Source organism: Rhinolophus sinicus, chromosome 12 (genome assembly GCF_057876585.1).
Source record: "Rhinolophus sinicus isolate RSI-liver-muscle chromosome 12, RSI-T2T, whole genome shotgun sequence".
NCBI classification, from domain to species: domain Eukaryota; kingdom Metazoa; phylum Chordata; class Mammalia; order Chiroptera; family Rhinolophidae; genus Rhinolophus; species Rhinolophus sinicus.
Genome location: NC_142512.1, coordinates 56,370,718 through 56,388,696, shown reverse-complemented (window position 1 = coordinate 56,388,696; position 17,979 = coordinate 56,370,718). Strand labels below are relative to the sequence as shown.

General features: G+C 55.1%; 1 protein-coding gene across 2 annotated transcripts in view; it reads right to left on the bottom strand.

Moving 5' to 3' along the window:
- RPTOR (regulatory associated protein of MTOR complex 1) overlaps window positions 1–17,979 on the bottom strand; it is a 271,642-nt gene that overhangs the window by 57,090 nt on the left and 196,573 nt on the right. For both annotated transcript variants that reach the window (XM_019735643.3, XM_019735644.3), the window contains exons 12-14: window positions 17,163–17,246; window positions 15,150–15,260; window positions 624–698 (exon numbers count right to left, since the gene is read on the bottom strand). In XM_019735643.3, coding sequence (XP_019591202.3) covers window positions 624–698; window positions 15,150–15,260; window positions 17,163–17,246 — 270 coding nt within the window. The remainder of the gene's footprint in view (window positions 1–623; window positions 699–15,149; window positions 15,261–17,162; window positions 17,247–17,979) is intronic.

Sequence of the window (17,979 nt, the reverse complement as noted above, 5' to 3'; positions counted from 1 at the left end):
TAATTAAATTTAGCGTGTACTTTGCTCTCTTTGCTGAGCTAGGAGCTAGAGGTGGGGAATATAGAAAGTAATTATAAAACATTTATAGGAGTTACATATGCTACTCGTAGCTTACTCATTTGTAACGCCATTTTATATGATAAAATATATTTAAAATTTAAACTTTTAGTCTCTTCTTTCCTTCCCCCCTCCCTTCCTGATTCTAAGGCACGTGGGCGCCCTGTCACGTTCCTGCACCTCCCCTGCGTGTGAGCTGCCCTGTCAAAGATGTACATGCCCTTACTCATGCAACTCAGCCGACAGGTGTGCAGGCAGCACGATGTGGAGATGTGCCGGGAGAAACAGACGGACACAAGCCAGACGGCAGCGGCCAGTGGCCGGATGCTCAGAGAGAAACGAGACAGCTACGGAACAATGCGTTCCTAAGTGAAGAGCGCTGTGCAAGCCAAGCGGCAGCTGACAACATGACCGTGTCCCCCAAAGCGTGGCCCACACCCCCGTCGCAGCTTCTGCCTGGATGGTGAGTGGCCCTGCAGGAGCTGTCACGGCAGTGTGGCACGTGCGCACACACACACAACACAGATCTCCAGACCATCCCAAAGGGAGTGGCGATTCGTCCTTACTGGCATGTAAGGGTCTGCCAAGACCGACAGGAAGTACTTGTGGCCGCTGTCCTTCACCAGGTCAGCTTGGCACGACTGGGGAGAAAACAGACAGAGGGAGAGTGAGTGCGGTTACCTGAGAGGGGTTTCTCTCTGCTTCTTGTCACGTACGAACCAACGAACGCGCAATGAGTATTTTAGGCCTTAATCATGTTCTCCTCTGAAGTTCAACTTTCATGTGAAAACAGGGAGGTGGCTGCTTGCACATACATTTCCCTTGGCTGCGGGGAATGGGCTGGCGTCTCACACGTTCTCAGAAGTGCAGCAGCTCTAAGATGTTCTCTGAAAACTCCTGGGCACCTGATGGCTGGCTGCCCTGGCCGCTGGCCCTGCCCCTTTGCCGGGCCACCCAAAGCTGCACATGCTCCCTCCCCATGTCACCCTGGAGTCCACACTCCTGTCTTCTTCCTTCTGAGCGGGGCCATGCCCAGCACTCAAAACCATTCCGTTTCCGCTGACCCAAGGCCCTGTGGAAGGTCTTAAGACTTTGCTTACAAAATACTGAAAAACAATGATGTGTGACTATAATAACGTGAATATAATGTAAACAGTGATGTGTGACGAATTACTTGTGTCACAGTTATATTTTAATGGCTGCTTCCTAGAGGCCCAGCTCCTTACCCCAAAGGAGTCGCTCTAAGGTAGGAATTTACATGTTACAGCTAAAGTGCTGAGGGGTGCGGGTCCTCGCAGCCCTCGCACGGCACCTGTGAGCTCCGTCAGATCTGTGCTCATCGGCTGAGCACATATTCCAAGGACCTGCCGTTGCCAAGCCCTGGTTGGTCCTAGAGACGCAGCAGCTGTGCCCTGCTCAGCTCCCGGAGGGACCTGAGTGAGCAGTTAAGGACACGGTGAGGAGGCACCAGGCTTGGGGGACGATGGGGAGAGGGTGCGTGATTTCTGGAGGACACGCCTGTCCTGAGGAGTAGCTGCGATTACCCACGGAGCCAGGGCAGAAGGGGGGATGGGGTGAAGGGGGTTCTATTCACCTACGATGGGGGCGCAGGGAGGGCTGTGGAAGGCGGGAGGCAGGGGGCCCAGGGCTTTGAATGCTGCACTGAGCAGGCCCTGAAGAGGCCGGAATCCAGAGGTGGAGGCATTCGGGCTGTGCTGGTAGCTGCAGTAGAAGGTGAGCAGAGGCCCGACTGGATGGGGGTGGGGGGGCAGGTGCAGCAGGCAGAGGGGATGGGATGGTCCCGCAGACATGAGGAGAGTGTTCTGGCGGGACCTGGGCGGGAGGTGCAGTGCCGCAGTTTGGGCTACAGTGCATCAGAGGCACCTCACTCTCAGGAGGAAGGTAGGTGCACACTCTGAGGTGTGGAGCATGAGCCAAGCTGAAGAAGTTCATGCACATCCGTGGGAACCCAAGGCCACAGAGGTGCGGGGGAGGGAAGGGCGGCAGGGACAGGTGCCAGGAAGGAGGCAGACAGGCTCTAGGAAGCAATGGGGGCGGGGGGGGGAGGGTCGGGAATCCTGGCGAAGGGTTACAGGGCCCCGATTTCACACCAGGCTGGATGGTTTGGGGGCATTTCTGCAAGTGCTGGTTCTTCAAAGGACGAGAGAGACCCTGCCTCAGACATTCAGAGCCGACGCGAGCAGCTGGGGAGGTTTCAGGCGCACAGCGCAGGGGGAAAGGTTTCCATCCGCGTGGAGACGAGAAGGAGAGGCAGGGCACAAGGCGAAACTAGCTCCCTCGCCAGGTCTCCCTCTGGCGAGTGGTGGGACTCCAGGAAAGTTGAAGGAATCTGCTCATCGAGTGGATTCAAAGACTAAACAGACAGCATGCAGGAGCGACTTAAAAACTGGGGGGTGGCATGCAAATTATGGATGTTCTTATTCTTGGAGACAGTGCCCCCCAAATGTGGTTGTGATGCTATGTGGGCTACGTGGACCAATATCCAGAAAAGCCAAGTAGTGACCCTGAGGGCACTGCGCCCATAGAGACGTGACATTTCATCAGCTCCCAGCATGCTCCATTCCAGAGGATGGGGCCATTGAAGAAGCGCGAGGTCAGGATTTTAAGAACTGAGTTTCTGGAATAAAAGGAAAAAGGTCACGTGCTGTGACATACTCCCGGCTTCCCAGAGGCCCACTGGCTCAGGGCGTCTCCCGCGTGAAGCCCTCTGTCACGGGGCAGGAGTGGCTTTGCAGATGGAAGCTGCTGGTTACGGCAGCTGGAACCCCAGTCCCTGCCGAGCTGGCCCATTTCTCAGGGCGGCTCTGATCATCAGGTGCTCCTTCCTCACATAAACAAACTGACAAGGACTGGACGTTTCCGTGGGATTAAGGAGCCAGAGGGTGGGGGTGAGGGAGCGGGGGTGCCAGGGCTCCGGGGGTGAGGGAGCCGGTCCTCAGTCAGGCCTGCCAGGGGCTCCCGGCCTCGGGTAAAGGTCGTGATACACGCACTAGGAGGTCTCAGCACATGTCCTCCCTGCCTTAGACTCAGGCGGGACAGGCCAGGACAGCGCTGTCAGGCCTGGGCCCAGGAGCGGGGCTTGGGACCCCCTTCAGAGAATAAAGGCACGGCTGTTTTTAAGCCCGAGGACAACCCATCAAACAAGGCCCACACGCACAGGCACGTCCTCCGAGCGACGGGGAGCTGACACGCAAGTCCGAGCGCCTGAGGCAAACACAACCTGCCTCAGTACAGGAGTCTGACCACTGTGCCGTGGTAGGAAAAGCTGTTCTGATGGTTTGTCAGGCCAGGGAGGCACCACCGATGGTGCCATCTTCTCACGGTCCCCCTGCGCTTTCCATTCTTAGCAGGTGTTATGATGCGGTTGAGAATGTGCTCAGATGGCCCAGCCGCCCTGCCATCCACACCCGCAGGCTGGGAGCAGGTGGCCTGCCGTGCCCACTTGCTAAGGGCGCTGGGCGTCAGGCGGAGAGCCTCGTTACGGGGAAGAGAAGGGAAGGCCTTCTGAGCACAAAGGCACAGAAATGCAGCTGGCAGACGACACACCTGGCACACTTGGCAGGGGCAGGCTGGTGGCAAGACCACAGCGGCGCCCGGCTCTGGCAGCTGCCAGTCCTCCAAGCAGCCCCTTTCCTAGGGCCCTCCCCATCTCGTTTGGTCCGTTCCTTGTTGTCCCCAGATCAAGCCACTGATGTGACATATTAAGGCCACAGTAAAAAGGTGGAGAGGAAAAGCGTGAAAACGGAACGGCTTCACCGAAACGAGCTCCTTCCCCACCACACACACCGAAGCCAGTTCCAACCTGCCTTTCATTCTCCCGACAGGATTCTTGTCTCAGGATTTCGGGGAATTATATGTTTAAAAAGGGAGGAGAGGAAGAGAAGAAAAGCAAACAGAGAAGAGGGGGCAGCGCACATCTCACGTGGCAGCCAACATGCGGTTTGCAGACAGACAGGGGGACGGAGCAGAGACCCTGGTCCTGCAGGGCTTAGTCTGTGAGGCGAGGGCAGGTCTTACAAACTGCTGCAGGGAGAGACCCTGCCTTTGTTCTCCTCACCGCAGACTATAAAGTCCATTCTATGGGAGAGTAGGAAGACGCCAGTTGAACAGACTGAGAGACACATGTGACAGATCGAATGAGGTCCCAATCGGCGGGCTGGTCCTCAGCAGTTTCACCAGCAGACGCATGACTCATGTCCTGATGGGAACAGGAGAAACTCTCACACGGTGCGGGAGGCACTGGTTTCCTGTCCTTGGGGTCAGAGTTCACTGGTGATGAGAAAGACACGGAAGGGAAGACTGTCTCCATCACGAGGTGACAGCACCAGAGCAAGCCAGCCTCGGGCCCTCACTGGGGCGGAGAAGGCCAGGGGCACCCACCTGGAGAGACGTGGGCTGCGCGGGTGTTCACACACCCAGAGATTCAACAGCAGCCGTAAAGCCAGTCGGGCCGGAGACAACGACACCAGAGCAGGGACCCTCTGTTCCTCCAAAGTCGGCAGCACATTCACCAGGCAGTTTCAGACGTGCGTCCCCGTGCGCTCAAACCCTCGGCACAAGCAACTTCCCATGCGCCACGTCCAGCAAGACATTTAAATGTGCACTTTCCCACAAATGGTTTATTACTTTAAATATCCTCACGTCAGACGCCCGTTATCAGTGGGAAAATACGAACACGTTTATCCCTTCAACCTACTTTTTCATACACATTCTAAAACTTGTAAATCTATTTAAAGGCTCAAAAGTCAAGACGCTGCTGACGGTACAGCTTGAGAAGTTCCCTTCTCTCCCGTCCGTTTGCTTCCTCCACTGTAGGCAATCGCCTCCTTAGTTTCCTGTTTATTCTTCTGACGTCCCTTTATGTAAACACAAGTGAATATGAATATAGGGACCCAGCCGTCCGACCCTAACAAACACACTGCAGCGCGGCCTGTGCCCGCTCTTCTTCCCTTCAGCGACCCCGAACAGCGGCTGGCAGACAGCGTCCTGTCTCCACAGCCAACGCCCAACCCCGTCCACGGAGGCGGCATTGCCCACGGAACCAGCCTCCTCTGAGGAGTGGGCCTCCCAGTGGACATGCGCTGTTGTGGTTCCCAATGATATGGCAATGAATGAACGTTTCTGTTACTTCATACACGTGCAGGTAAAGTGCAAATCCCCAGACGTGGCACTGCCAGGTCCAAGAATAAACGCATCTGGGATTTTGATAGCTGTCACCATATTGTATCTTCACAGCACAGCGCGTTGTTAAGTGTTTGAATTTTTGCCAGTCTGAGAGTTCAGCATTTTGGCATAGTCTCACTGTGCACTTGTTATGAAGAGGTGGACATTTCATTGGCATTTCTGTCTGTGAACTGCTGGTTCGTGTTCTTTGACCATTTCTCTACTGGGTTGTTAAGCGTTTTTCTCGTTTTCTTGGAACTCTTTATGTTAGGGCAGCTAGTCTTTTACTTGTGACAGGAGCTTAAACGCTCCTCCCAATAGATTTTTTTTTTTTTTAAGGGGAACAGGACTTTATTGGGGAACAGTGCATACTTCCAGGATTTTTACAAGTCAAGTTGTTGTCCTTTCAATTGTAGTTGTGGAGGGTGCAGCTCAGCTCCAGGTCCAGTTGCCGTTGTTAGTTGCAGGGGGCACAGCCCACCATCCCTTGTGGGAGTCGAACCGGCAACCTTGTGGTTGAGAGCCCATTGGCCCATGTGGGAATCGAACTGGCAGCCTTAGGCGTTAGGAGCACGGAGCTCCAACCACCTGAACCACCAGGCCGGCCAATAGATTCTTTTTTAAAACTCTGCTCATGGTATTTTCCCCCATGCAAATATTTTGTATTTTTATGCAATCAAGTTCATTAACTTTTCAAAGACATCTAGATTTTAAGTCATAGTCAAGAAAAAGGCTATCATCACTCTAAGGTTAAAACAAAATTGGTGTGGGTTTTCTTTCAGTGTGTTCACGGTTTCATTCTTTATATTTAAACAATTTCGCCCTTTAAAGTTCATTCTGGTGTTCAGGCTGTGCAGTCAGACATGCAGCTGTCCTAACACCACACGCTCAGGGCCTATTAACTCCCCAAGGGTCTGAGGTATTGGCTTCACCACACACAAGACCCTGCACGTCCTGAGGTCTGTTCCTGGCTCCACTGGTTGGTCTGTGTGGCCATAATCCGGCACGACAACCACTTTACTATGAGGCCTCAGTTAATTTTAATACCTCGTAGGATTAGTTCCCTGTCATTATTCTTCCTACTCAGAATTTCCCTGGATATTCCTATTTACTTCTCCATAGAAGTTTAGAGTATGCGTGTCTAGTTTCAGATAAAATGAAAAAAGGTTGCTGGTTATTTCATTGGGTACATTGAAGTTTAATGACTTTAGAGAACACTTAAGTATTTATGACGACGACCACTCCTTCTGTAAACGAACAGGGTATGGTTCCCTCCGTCCAGTTTGATTTCTGTGTTCTCAGGAAGGCGTGAAAGTCCTCTGCACAGGTTTCTCATGTGTCAAGCTTATTCCTGATTTAGGTTTCTCTTGAAAACGGGGTGAATTTATCTTCTAACTGGCTGTTTCTTTGGGTTTCTGTACTTCAATCCCAGTCTACCTGACTAAATTCTCTCGTTAGTCGTGTTTAATTGATTCCACTGGGTGTCCCAGGCACATGTGCCTGCCATTTGCAAACCTACGGTTTGACTCTACTTTTCCAACGTTTATGCCTTTACATTCTTTCTCTGTCTAATCAGTAGTGACAGTGGTATCTTGGCTTTTGGGCTGATATGAAAATATCTGAAATGTTAGAGAAGTAGCTGCTGACGCCTGTTTTATTGGGTGTTTTCTTCCTTTAAGAGGAGATCAACGTCAGCCATCTTCTGGTTATTAACATGCTCTCGTAAGAGCTTTCCAAGTATGGAACAAGCCTCGCGTTCCCGGAAGAAACCCCATCAGTGGTGGTGTAGCATCTCCTCGGTGTCCTTTCTGGGTCCCCGCCAGGCACAGTGACAGCCCCGTGAGCCCTGGGTGTGAAAGGGGTCCGAGCCGGCACGCTCTGACCACACGTTCAGCCCAGCCTGATGACAGACTCCTCGTCAACGCCACCGCCTTTCCCTAGCACTGACACAGCAGGCTGAGTTCTCGGGCCGGCCAGCGCAGCCGGACAGGCCATCACGTAGCCCCAGTCACCACAGACCAGTGGCCTTTCTGTACTGCCCTGGGCGCTGGCTGATGCTTCACCCTGCAAAAGGGCGATCTGTCCCCTCCCCACCAGCACCCCATCCAGTCTGCCCAGAGTGGCCTCCCTCTTGCCAGATACAGACACAGACAGGTAGACAGATGCCCCCCGCTGCAGCCCGGCCTCTTCAGCAGGGAGTCTCCTGAGGCCTGAACTAGGCTGGGGCAGGGAGACAGCTCCTGTGACTGGTGGGCCTCGGGCTCCACAGTCCTCCAGGGACCCCACGAGGGTGGGTCTGAATGTCTCCCCAGAGGAAAGCCCACTCTGAGGGCTTCAGAAAAGCAGCCACCTCGTCTAACTGGATGACAGCTAAAATGAGGCCGTTCATGGCGGTTCTGTCTCACCAAGTGGCAGGCCAGCCTGCGAGTCACTTAAACAGTGCGTCCTGCCTGACTACAGATTCCGGGTGAGACGTGGGTTCCCCAACACTGCGACTGTGCTTCTGCATGCATGGTTTAGAAGTTAAACGGACCATCAATGCAATTAAATTATCTCTGCTAAAATGAGGGCGGGAAGGGTCAGTGACACCTCTCAGGTGCCTGTGACAAGCCATACCCAGGTGGGGCTTTGATGTGAAGACAAGTCTGGCTGTGTTAACTGCTCCGTAACTGCCAAAGTTGCCTGTGGGCAGAGCGAGGCCATTCCCGCCTGGTCCACTTGCAGGGTGTTGTTGGAAGACGGTAGAGCAGAAAGGCTATTCCATAGGGAGCAAACTGCAACACACAATACTAGAAAACCCCAGAAAAGCAGAAACAACAAAACCAAGCAACTCCAATACTACACCTTATAACATAAGCCTAAATCAATGATAATGGAAAGAAGTTACAAGAATAATATCCAGATTTTAAAAGATAACGACAGTGAATAAAGGGGTAATGTTCAGCCACAGACCTAAAGCAGGACACATAACAGAAAATCCCAGCAAGTCGCAGTGACGTCCTCCCAAAGAGGACAGGATGGAAACGGGGAAAAAGACACCAGGTGGGGACACAAACACCTCAGCCAGGTGACCAAGGTCACAGCAACACTCACGAGTCACGTTGAGAGCACGGACTCTGACGTCACATGATAAGAAGGGCACTTTGCCTCCGTGGTCTTCCTCCCCCAAGCCCACGAGGCCAGACTAACCGTGAGAGACACGTCAGACAAATCCCAGCAGAGGGACAGTATCCAGAACCCCCCAGCACTGTCAGAACTGCCAAGGTCACCCAGAACAAGGGGCACCTGAGAGATGTCCCAGCCCAGGGGAGCCTGCGGAGACGTGAGGACTGAATGCCATGTGGGATCCTGGAGCAGAAAACGGGCATTACATAAAAACCGAGGAAATCTAGGTTATGGATTTAGTTAATGATAATGCACCGAGATGGGTTCCTTAGTTGTGACAAACGTACTAATGTAAGATGTTAACAACAGGGGACGCCGGGTGTGGGATACATGGGGCCTATTCACGGTGCGAAGTGTTCTGTAAATCTAAACCTGTTCTGAAGCTCATCCAAGTAAAAGCCGCAGGAAAAGGTGTTTGGGACACAAACCAGCCGCCAGCACAGGAGGGAGCATGTGCCCCTGGGCCTCACCAGACCAGCCCCTCCCAGGGCACCTTGTGGCTGGACCATCAGGAAAGCTGGCTCTGCTGCCAATTCTCTGCCTACTCGATGGAGCTCAGGTCTTGATGACACGAGTCATCCCTGGACGGTGGAGAAGGGTAAGCCTGCTCGTTTTTCCATCGCCTTTTGTGTGTGTGTATGTGTGCGCGCGCGCGCGCGTGCACTAGGAGGGGGAGGGGAATGGGGAGATACAGGTACTGTCAGTCAGTGAGCTACGATGAAGTTACTTTGCAGAGAAAACAGTAATTTTGAGACTGGGAAGCGGGCTAGCAAAACTGTGGGGCTACAGAGAGGAACCCTGCGGCTCTCTCCGTTTTCACTCAGAGAATGTCTTTCCTGGGACCACACCGCTCACACTCATGGGTACAGAATTCTGGGTGGTCGGTTTCTCTTCTAGGACGTTAAAGACGCACGTAGCTCCCCGGTCTTCCTGTCGTCACTGTTTCTGACAAGTGATCCGCTGTCAGCCTTACCTTTGCTTCTCTGTTCCTTTTTTCACTGGCTGCTTTTGAGTTTTTAAAGTTACCATTGTTTTTTATGCAGCTGGATTTGACGGGCCCTGGTGAGGTTCACTCTGCGCTTCTGGTGCTTGGGGCCCCTTGGGCTTCCTCGATCTGTGGGTCTGTAGCCATCATCCCTTCACATATCTTCCTGCCAGCCCTCCCAGGGCTCCAACACCCGTTAGGGCCTTGCCGTCGTCCCTCAACGTGGTCCACTGCGCCCTTCACGCTCTTGTTTTCCCATCTCACAGGGCTTCATTCTGCAAGGCTCTGACTGCGTCTCTCAGTTCACCCACTCTTCTCCCGCAGTGTTTGCTCAGTTGTTAAGCCTGCCCAGGGTGTTCTTCATGTCACATTTTGTAGCTTTCAGCTCTAGGGGTTTGAGTTGGGTCCTTTCATATCCTCCGAGCCTCAGTTGGACTGTTCTATGTGAGAGACTTTCAGTAACTGTTTTAATGGCCTGCCTGCTGACTCTAACATCTGTGAGTCCTGAATAGGTTCTGGTAGATCGGTTTTTCCTCCCAGGTTCTCCTGCTTCTTCACGTGCCTGGTCATTTTTGCTCGGTGGCGTCACGTGTAGAGAAGTGTGGCGTACGGGTGACTTGGAAGAGACCTGTCCTTCCCCGAGCAGATTCCTTGGAGACGGTCAGGGCTGAGACAGAAGAAGGGGCCTTCCTGACAGGCTGGGACTGGGTCTCCTCCTCTCGAGTCACACCTTCTCTCCACATCAGTGACCCCCGGGTCCCGTCGTCTGTCACATGGGTCTTCTTGGCCTGTCCCTCCTCCTAGGACTACCCTCCTTCCTCTGCCCAGACAGACCCTACTGTCTGTAAGGCAGAGATGATTCCTGCCAGGCTGGGTCCCTCAGGAGCCCCCTGCAATGGCACAGAGTCTGCTGACCATATGCTTGTGGGATAAGAGGGGCCCCAGGCTTATCTGCCAGCTGGGGGTGCAGCCTGTGTGGGCCCCTCCTTCTCAGCTCTTGGAGAGGTGCCCCGTGGGCTGGGTGGCTCCCAGACACGGAGCTGAGGGCACGGGGCCAGGCAGGCTGGGGTCGGTGCCTCTATCTACAGCTTCTTTGGGCCCAACCTGGGCGTCCCGTGCATAAACAATGAGTGCTCTGACCCTCACGGTGGCCACACCACGTGGGTGCGTGGAGGCCAGCCGGGCAGCACGGCCTCTGCCAGATGGTGAGGGCGGCACAGGGACACACGCTGTTCACACACAGAACTCCAGGCTCTGAGGACCCACGGCCTCGGCATATTCATGACGGGGGCGGGGGGGGGGGGGCGAGGGCGAGGGCCTGACGGTCAGTCTCACCTGGAAGTACGTCCAAAGGCCTCTCAGAGGCACAACGGGCTGGTTAGGAAATGAGTTCACAGGATGGTCGTGGCGCCTGCAGGCAAGTGTAGGAACACTGCCGGGGGGCCAGGGGGGCGGCCGTGGGCACAGCTCCGCAAGCACCTAGTGTGTGATTCCTCCAGCGCCGTGCGAACAGTAACCTCCAGGCCCTGAGGCTTGGTGACAGCAGGTGGACTGGGGGAGCGCTCGGCCGGGGCCTCCCACACAGGCCCCGGGGACACAAATGGGACCAAGGTTCAGCTTGGAACCAGATCCTATCACTGAAATGTGACGATCAGCTGTAAACCACGGGAAAATCCAACAGCAAAGTGCGGTTCTGAAGGGCTGTCCATTTATGTAAAGGAAGAAATTAAGGCAGAATAGCCACTCCTAAAACTAGACAATCTATTTCCAGGTACTGAAAATACTGGTAGATGCGAGAATCAACATTGGTTTAAGTGTGTTCATGTAGCGTGGTGGTGCCCGGGGGTGGCAGGCTCGGGGTGCAGCATGGTGGGTCCTGGGGGGCACAGGCTCGGGGTGCAGCATGGTGGGTCCTGGGGGGCACAGGCTCGGAGTGCAGCGTGGTGGGTCCTGGGGGGCACAGGCTCGGGGTGCTGATCACTGCTTTTGGGTCAAGTTTTATGCATCCAGGAATCTTTTTGCGGGTCCTCAACAGCAGGTACCAAGGACAGAGCCAACACAGCTCTAAACACGCAGATGAAGGGTATGGAAGTAGAAGGGAAACAAAGTTTCAAAAATCTTCCCAAGAAAAGCCACCCTCCTCTTTTTACAGAACTGGACTCTTCAAGGATGTTTGAAAAAGGGCCAACCAGAAGTGACCAAGCGGTATGGCTGCCTGATCCACAAACCTAAGCTTTCAGATTTGCAGTAAAAGGTTTAGTGTCGGGGGCCGGCCCGGTGGCTCAGGCGGTTAGAGCTCCATGTTCCTAACTCCGAAGGCTGCCGGTTCGATTCCCACATGGGCCAGTGGGCTCTCAACCACAAGGTTGCTGGTTCGATTCCTCGAGTCCCACAAGTCATGGTGGGCTCTGCTCCCTGCAACTAAGATTGAACATGGCACCTTGAGCTGAGCTGCCGCTGAGCTCCCGGATGGCTCAGTTGGTTGGAGCGTGTCCTCTCAACCACAAGGTTGCCGGTTTGACTCCCACAAGGGATAGTGGGCTGTGCCCCCTGCAACTAGCAACGGCAACTGGCCCTGGAGCTGAGCTGCGCCCTCCACAACTAAGATTGAAAGGACAACAACTTGACTTGGAGAAAAGTCCTGGAAGTGCACACTGTTCCCCAATAAAGTCCTGTTCCCCTTCCCCAATAAAAAAAAGAAAGAAAAGTCTCTTAGGCTGTGTTTCTAAAAAAAAAAAGGTTTAGTGTCACTGAGATGGCTGGGTAGACATGAGATTTATACTTTTCTTCTCTTTATTCTAAAACTTCCAAATGGCTTCCCACATCGTGGTTCTGAGCTTCGTACGCAGGCTGCTGGAAGCACTGGTGCCGGAACTTGCCAGGGAGGCAGATGACGGCTGGCCGAGGGATGTAGCTTGCTGAATTAAATGAGGGCGACAGGACTGAAATTCAGTTGTTTTCACTTTTCAATCCAATGTTTCGGACAAGCTTTTAAAGAAGTCTTTGTTTCCCCGTAGTTGGTTTGATGGAGAGGAAGGTAAAATGTATCATCCGGAGCAGACAAGCAAGAGAACGAACATCTGCTGGACACAGCCATGCCCAGGGCACTTGGCCCAGCAACGGTCAAGGTCAAACTGAGGTCAAGGTCAGCCGTGGATGGCCTGAGGAGGAAGGGGGCGTTCCCAGCACCGAGAAGGGCAGGAACATGAGGAACATCCAAGGATCGCTGCCACCGCCAACGCCCATGAGAGACCAAGTCAGCACCACGGGGCCAGGAAAAGGATGGAGCCCTGAGGCCAGGCTGCGGGGAGCCAGCAGACAGTACCTCACAGAGGGGCCCAGAGAGCCTGCAGGTCCCTCGGCGCGCCCCACGCAGAAGGCTGCCATGCAGGGCGGGGAGGGGTAAGGAGACAGTCAGGACCCACCCGCCAGCAGTGACAGAGACACGGGAATAAAAGACGCCTTCGCCACAGGGGCAGCCTGCCCTAACACCTCTGTGGGGATGACCCCAGGATACTCGTGCAGCCCCTCACAGTGAAGCTCTGCCCGCTAGGGGGTGAGAGAGGAGGCCCGGAGCCTGGGAGCAAGGTCGGATGGTGGGCGGGCTGCCCGAGTCGCCAGGGCCTCCTAGTGGGATGGCGGTGAGCGGAGGGGTGTTTTTGTGGTTTATCGGCCAGCAGTGTGCAGGACCGAGGGCAGAGAGCACAGAGAGGAGGGCAGGGCCAGGCTCAAGGGCTGCCGGAGACAGAGCTCCAGGGACATTTGCTGACAGAGCCCAAGGTCACGGGCCGACTGCAGGGCTACTTCAAGGGCACAGGGGCCCTGGTGATGGTGGCCAGCTGTGGCTGCGGGGGAGCAGGCAGAGCCTGCCATCCCCTTGCTCTGCCCACAGAGGGGAGTGGACGCCTCGCCACCTGTGTACCTGCTCTGCCACTTTGCCATCTGGGAAGACCCCACTCAGACTGAGGCCCCGAGCCCAGACCAGCCCTGCTGCCCCAGCAGCTCCCGAAACCCAGCACTTTCTTATCTGTAAAATCACACTTCCTGCAGAGGTGACGTCAGAATTCAGAGACATTTGCACACGGAGGGGCAGCCACTGGGCACCACACGCACGCATATACCCACGGGTTCGCTTCTCGTCAACGGAGCCTGCTGAGCTCAGTGTTCACTTCAAACCAAGCAACGGCCCCCCAGCCCCCTCCCAATCCTGACCTGGCATTGATGCTGTTCCCCTCCCCCACCGACTCCACAGGCAGCCACCGCGAGGCACTGGGGCCCAGCACCCTGCCCATCCGTCTGTCTCCACGACCTGCACAGGCAGGGGTCTCCCCACTCCCAGAATCCACCTGCACCCCAAAGCTCTTCCTTAGTGTTCTGTGGGTCAGGGCCCCTGGAGAACGCTCCCCCACAGCTCCCCTCTGCTCCCCCAGTTCTGCCCACAGCCCTTTGAGGGCTCGCCCACCATCATCCCTGGCTGGACGAGCCCCCGTCTCCATCTCTCGGCCACTGGGCCTCGTCACTGTGGTCTCCCGAAAGTGCCCCCCACTACACCCGCCTTGCCTGGTCGCCCCTCTGTCCCCAACACGGCCACCCCTGCCACCGCACAGGCTCAAACTTGAGTACGTCTCTCCCACATCCACCTGCCCCTTGCCCACCGGCCCCACCTCCCCGGCCACCGTCCGTCTCCTCAGTGGCTTCTGCCCTGCGGTTAACCTTACCATCTCTTTACACTGAGGCCTGACATTTGATTTGACCACAGCTTGATTTTTACTATTTCTTTGTTCCAAAATCTTTAAGTTTCTCACACTTGCTAAATGAAGTCTGAACCCCTAAACCTGGAATGAAGTGCCCTCTGCCTGATGGCCCTCCCGAGGTCTACAGCGTCTTAGCTCACTGGAGCACCTGCCTGCCTCTGAACGCCCTCTGTCCCAGGCTCTAGCTGTCCCTGAGCCCCCCACCTGACACCTATGCTCCACACCCCTACACTTAAGTCCAGCACAAACGCAGCCCCCTCCTCTTTCAGGAATGTCGCGCTTGTGGCACGCGCCCCCTGTGGGATGTGTGACTTCTGGCCTCACAGCACATGGCTGTGTCCCCACTGCTCTGTGATCCTGTCGAGGGCAGAGACAGCTGACCTGTGTATCTCCTACCGCCTTCAGTTCCACATCTTTGTGGAGGGGCCAGAGGACTGCATGCTCTGAGGAACAGTACAGGGTGGGGGGTGCAGGCTGGGCCGTCACGGTTGAGAAGTGACCGTTAGTGCTGCAGGGCCGAGCCTTACGGGTGAAGCCTCGGCCTCTGTGTGACCGTTCCCACGGCCAGGGCGGGGAGGGAAACGCATGGGCAGAGGCAGACGAGCCTGATGGGGTCTGGAGGAGGCGGGGCCAAGAGAGTGGTCAGGGTCAGTTAGTGGCCGGAGGGACGGCTGGGGACGGGCAGGAGGCAGCATGCAGGGCGAGAGGGACAAGTGCAGTGCACGCAGCAAAGGAGACCCGACAACGGGGTGACAGAGCTGGGACTGGGCCCCGCGGGGAGGCGTGGGCTTCCTTCTGGCCGGGAGGACAGCCAGCAGCGCCTGGCAGAGAGGCTTGGAGGAGAGAAGGACAGGAAGTGCGGGGTCAGCGCGGGAGGGACAAAGGAGCCAGGCCCTGGCACCGCGCCTCGGAGACCCTGCTGGCGCTCGGCGACCACGGCCTCTGGGAGGCCTCGGCTCAGTGAGGAGTGTGGCCGGGGGACGTGCAGCGAAACGACAACTCACACTGTCCACGGCGAGGATCTTGGCCCAGATGAAGACGAGCAGGGGCCGCAGCTCCCGGGCCGAGCTCTGGAGCAGTTTCAGCACGTACGGGAAGATGCCCACGGACAAGGCCTGCGCGAGAGCAGAGCGTCAGCCAGCCAGGGACACACATGGGAAGGCGACGGGAACGGATGCGCCCTGCTGCCAGCAAGGGCTTCCCTTGACTCCCTCCTCCCTGATCCCACCCAGAGGGTGCCAGGGACTCCATCTGCTCTGCTCTCAAGACCAGAATTAACCTCGTGCCGCTTCCCGTTGTGAGGACCGTGCAGCTTCGTGCCTGGGAACCCACCGCCCTCACCGGACGGCCTTGCTTGCTCTCAGCGACAAGCATAAGGCCTGACTGGGAGCCTCACGTGTGGCTCTGCCTCTCGCTCTCCCTGATGCGCCCGCCCAGCTCGCTCAACACTCTTGTGTGCACGGGAGACAGGCCTTTAGGGGAAGGTGCCTTGAGAGGTGCCGGTTGGCAGTGGCTTGGAAGGGACCTGCTTTGGGTCTCCCGGTGCCTGGTTTCTGGCAGACACGCATCTGGGGGACCTCTCTGCTCTCATAGGGAAGTAAGAGAGGAGATGGCATGTCAGCACCGGGACGATGGGGCAAAGTGCGGGTATGTCAATTTCATCAGTTCTTTATCTCAAATTTGTGGGAATTCCAAAGACACTGGGAAGGTGCCCCCTCTGGGACAGATGCAGGGTGTGGCCCAGGCCCGTGGCAGGTCCTGGGTCCTTTCCTTGTCACAGGCCATGTCTAATGTCTCGCTTATCTAGCATCTGTTCATACATTAGCAACATTTCCAATTAGAATAAGTTTAATTTTTTAAAGGGCCAGATTTAGCTTTTTTAAAATGAGCCACATAAATGAAAATCGCTCAAACGTCACTAACACGTTTCCTGTGCCCTTCAGGAGACAGCAGTGCCACCCAGGCTTTCCCCTGATGCCCAGGTAACACCACTCTGCACAAGCTCACACAGCCACTCGCCAAGGACTCGACCTCGCTACTGGTGACCTGTGGGTGACACCCGGGGGTGTCCGTGCCCAGTGACAGTGCTGAATGGCTGCCCTGCTCTCAGACTTGCTCTCTCCTCCTTCAGCGCACTGTCACTGTCCCTCTTTGTTAACATTACACAATGAAACACTTAAATACCCACAGAATCACGTGCTGCTGCCCACGTGCTCCCCAGCCAGGCCCCTCGCCCACCCTCGTCCACGCCCACTTATTCTTGTGCTCTGAAGCACACGTCACATGATTTCATTTGTGAGCATGTAGCGTCTGTCTCTAAAGATAAGGCCTCTTTTATAAAAACATGACCACATATCATTGCCACACCTAAAAAAGGGAACAGTTATTCTTTAATCACATAAAATATTCAGCTAAATTTCTAATTATTTCACGAATATTAATTTTTCCAACTTTAGCTTTCCAATGTTTAATTGCAAACAGAACCAAACAGGGTCCCTATATTGCAACTGATTGGCAGGTCTCTTGAATCTCCTTTACTCTAAAGATTCCTTCTCAATATTTCCTTTGTTGCGAGGTGTTGCTAAAATGATTCTACTTTTTCTACTTTTGATTCTATTTTTGTACTTTTCTGTTTTAAACGGCCATTTCAACTCTGCTATAGAGGAATAACCAGAACTGTGACTAAAATCAGAGTGAGAAGACAGTGAATGAGGGCTCACAACTGCTCCCGGGAGAAACGTGCCACGCGCGGCCAGGGCAGGGTGGGGGCAGGCCAGCCCCTCCCTCAGAGGCAGCAGCGCTTTCTGTCCTGCAAAGCCGGTGCCTGATAACAGCAGACGGGACAAAAGGGCACAGAAAAACCAAACCCCAGATGCCGCGGCAACAGAGGCCCACAGGGCGTGTCATCCGAGGAAGTCATGGACCGCTCACTCGCCGTCCCCAGTCACCCTCGATGGCACAGCTGTCACACACAGTCTTGCGCCTGCCCCACCCCGCGTCCATGCAGAAACACGCACCAGGCTCACCGCCCAGGGGCCCAGGTCCAGGAACCTCCCAAGCAAGTCGAGTGCTCGCAGACGGTGCACCTGGCTCAACAGCACCTGAGAAGAAAGACAGACAAGGGGTTACTGCAGGTCGTGTAAAGCCCGGGCCTGTCGCCTCGGGGGTGACGGGCAGGCTCCGATGCCCCCTCACTACGGCAGGGGCTCCCTTCACCCTGACCTAGCCTGGTCAGACTGGCTAGGCAAACACCTACCTCTTCATGAACAGGTAACACGCTCATTACAGGAAGTACAGGGACATGCATTTAACTGCACTGAACATATTTCGCTGATGACATTTTGGTACATGCACCTCTAGACACTGGTCTCTGTGGACACACTGCCCTTATTTCTTCTAAACCACATAATACACGGTTGCATTTCTCACCTCCTTTCTGACTAAGCAACACTCTGAATCTCGTTCTCCATCTCTGGACTCGGCTGGCCATGACCTCCCAACGGCAGCCCCATGCGTCCCTTTACAAATGTGTCTAATTCATTTAAACAGTTTCCCCAGTGCCAGAGATGTAAGTCGTTATCACATCCTTGCTATTATAAACTGCTAATAAATATGCTGACAGGTCCACCTTCCCTGGGAGAAACCCGACACTGACGGGACAGGGTCACAGTGTCTTCACACTTCTGTGACTCAATCACCCCTGCTGCACCCATGGCACTGCCGGCAACATGCAGAGGCCGCCCCTCCTGCTCTCTCTGATTTCGGGGCGGGAGGACACAGATCGCTGTGGGGCTCACTGCTGTGTGACCTTGGGCAAATTACTTAACTTCTCTG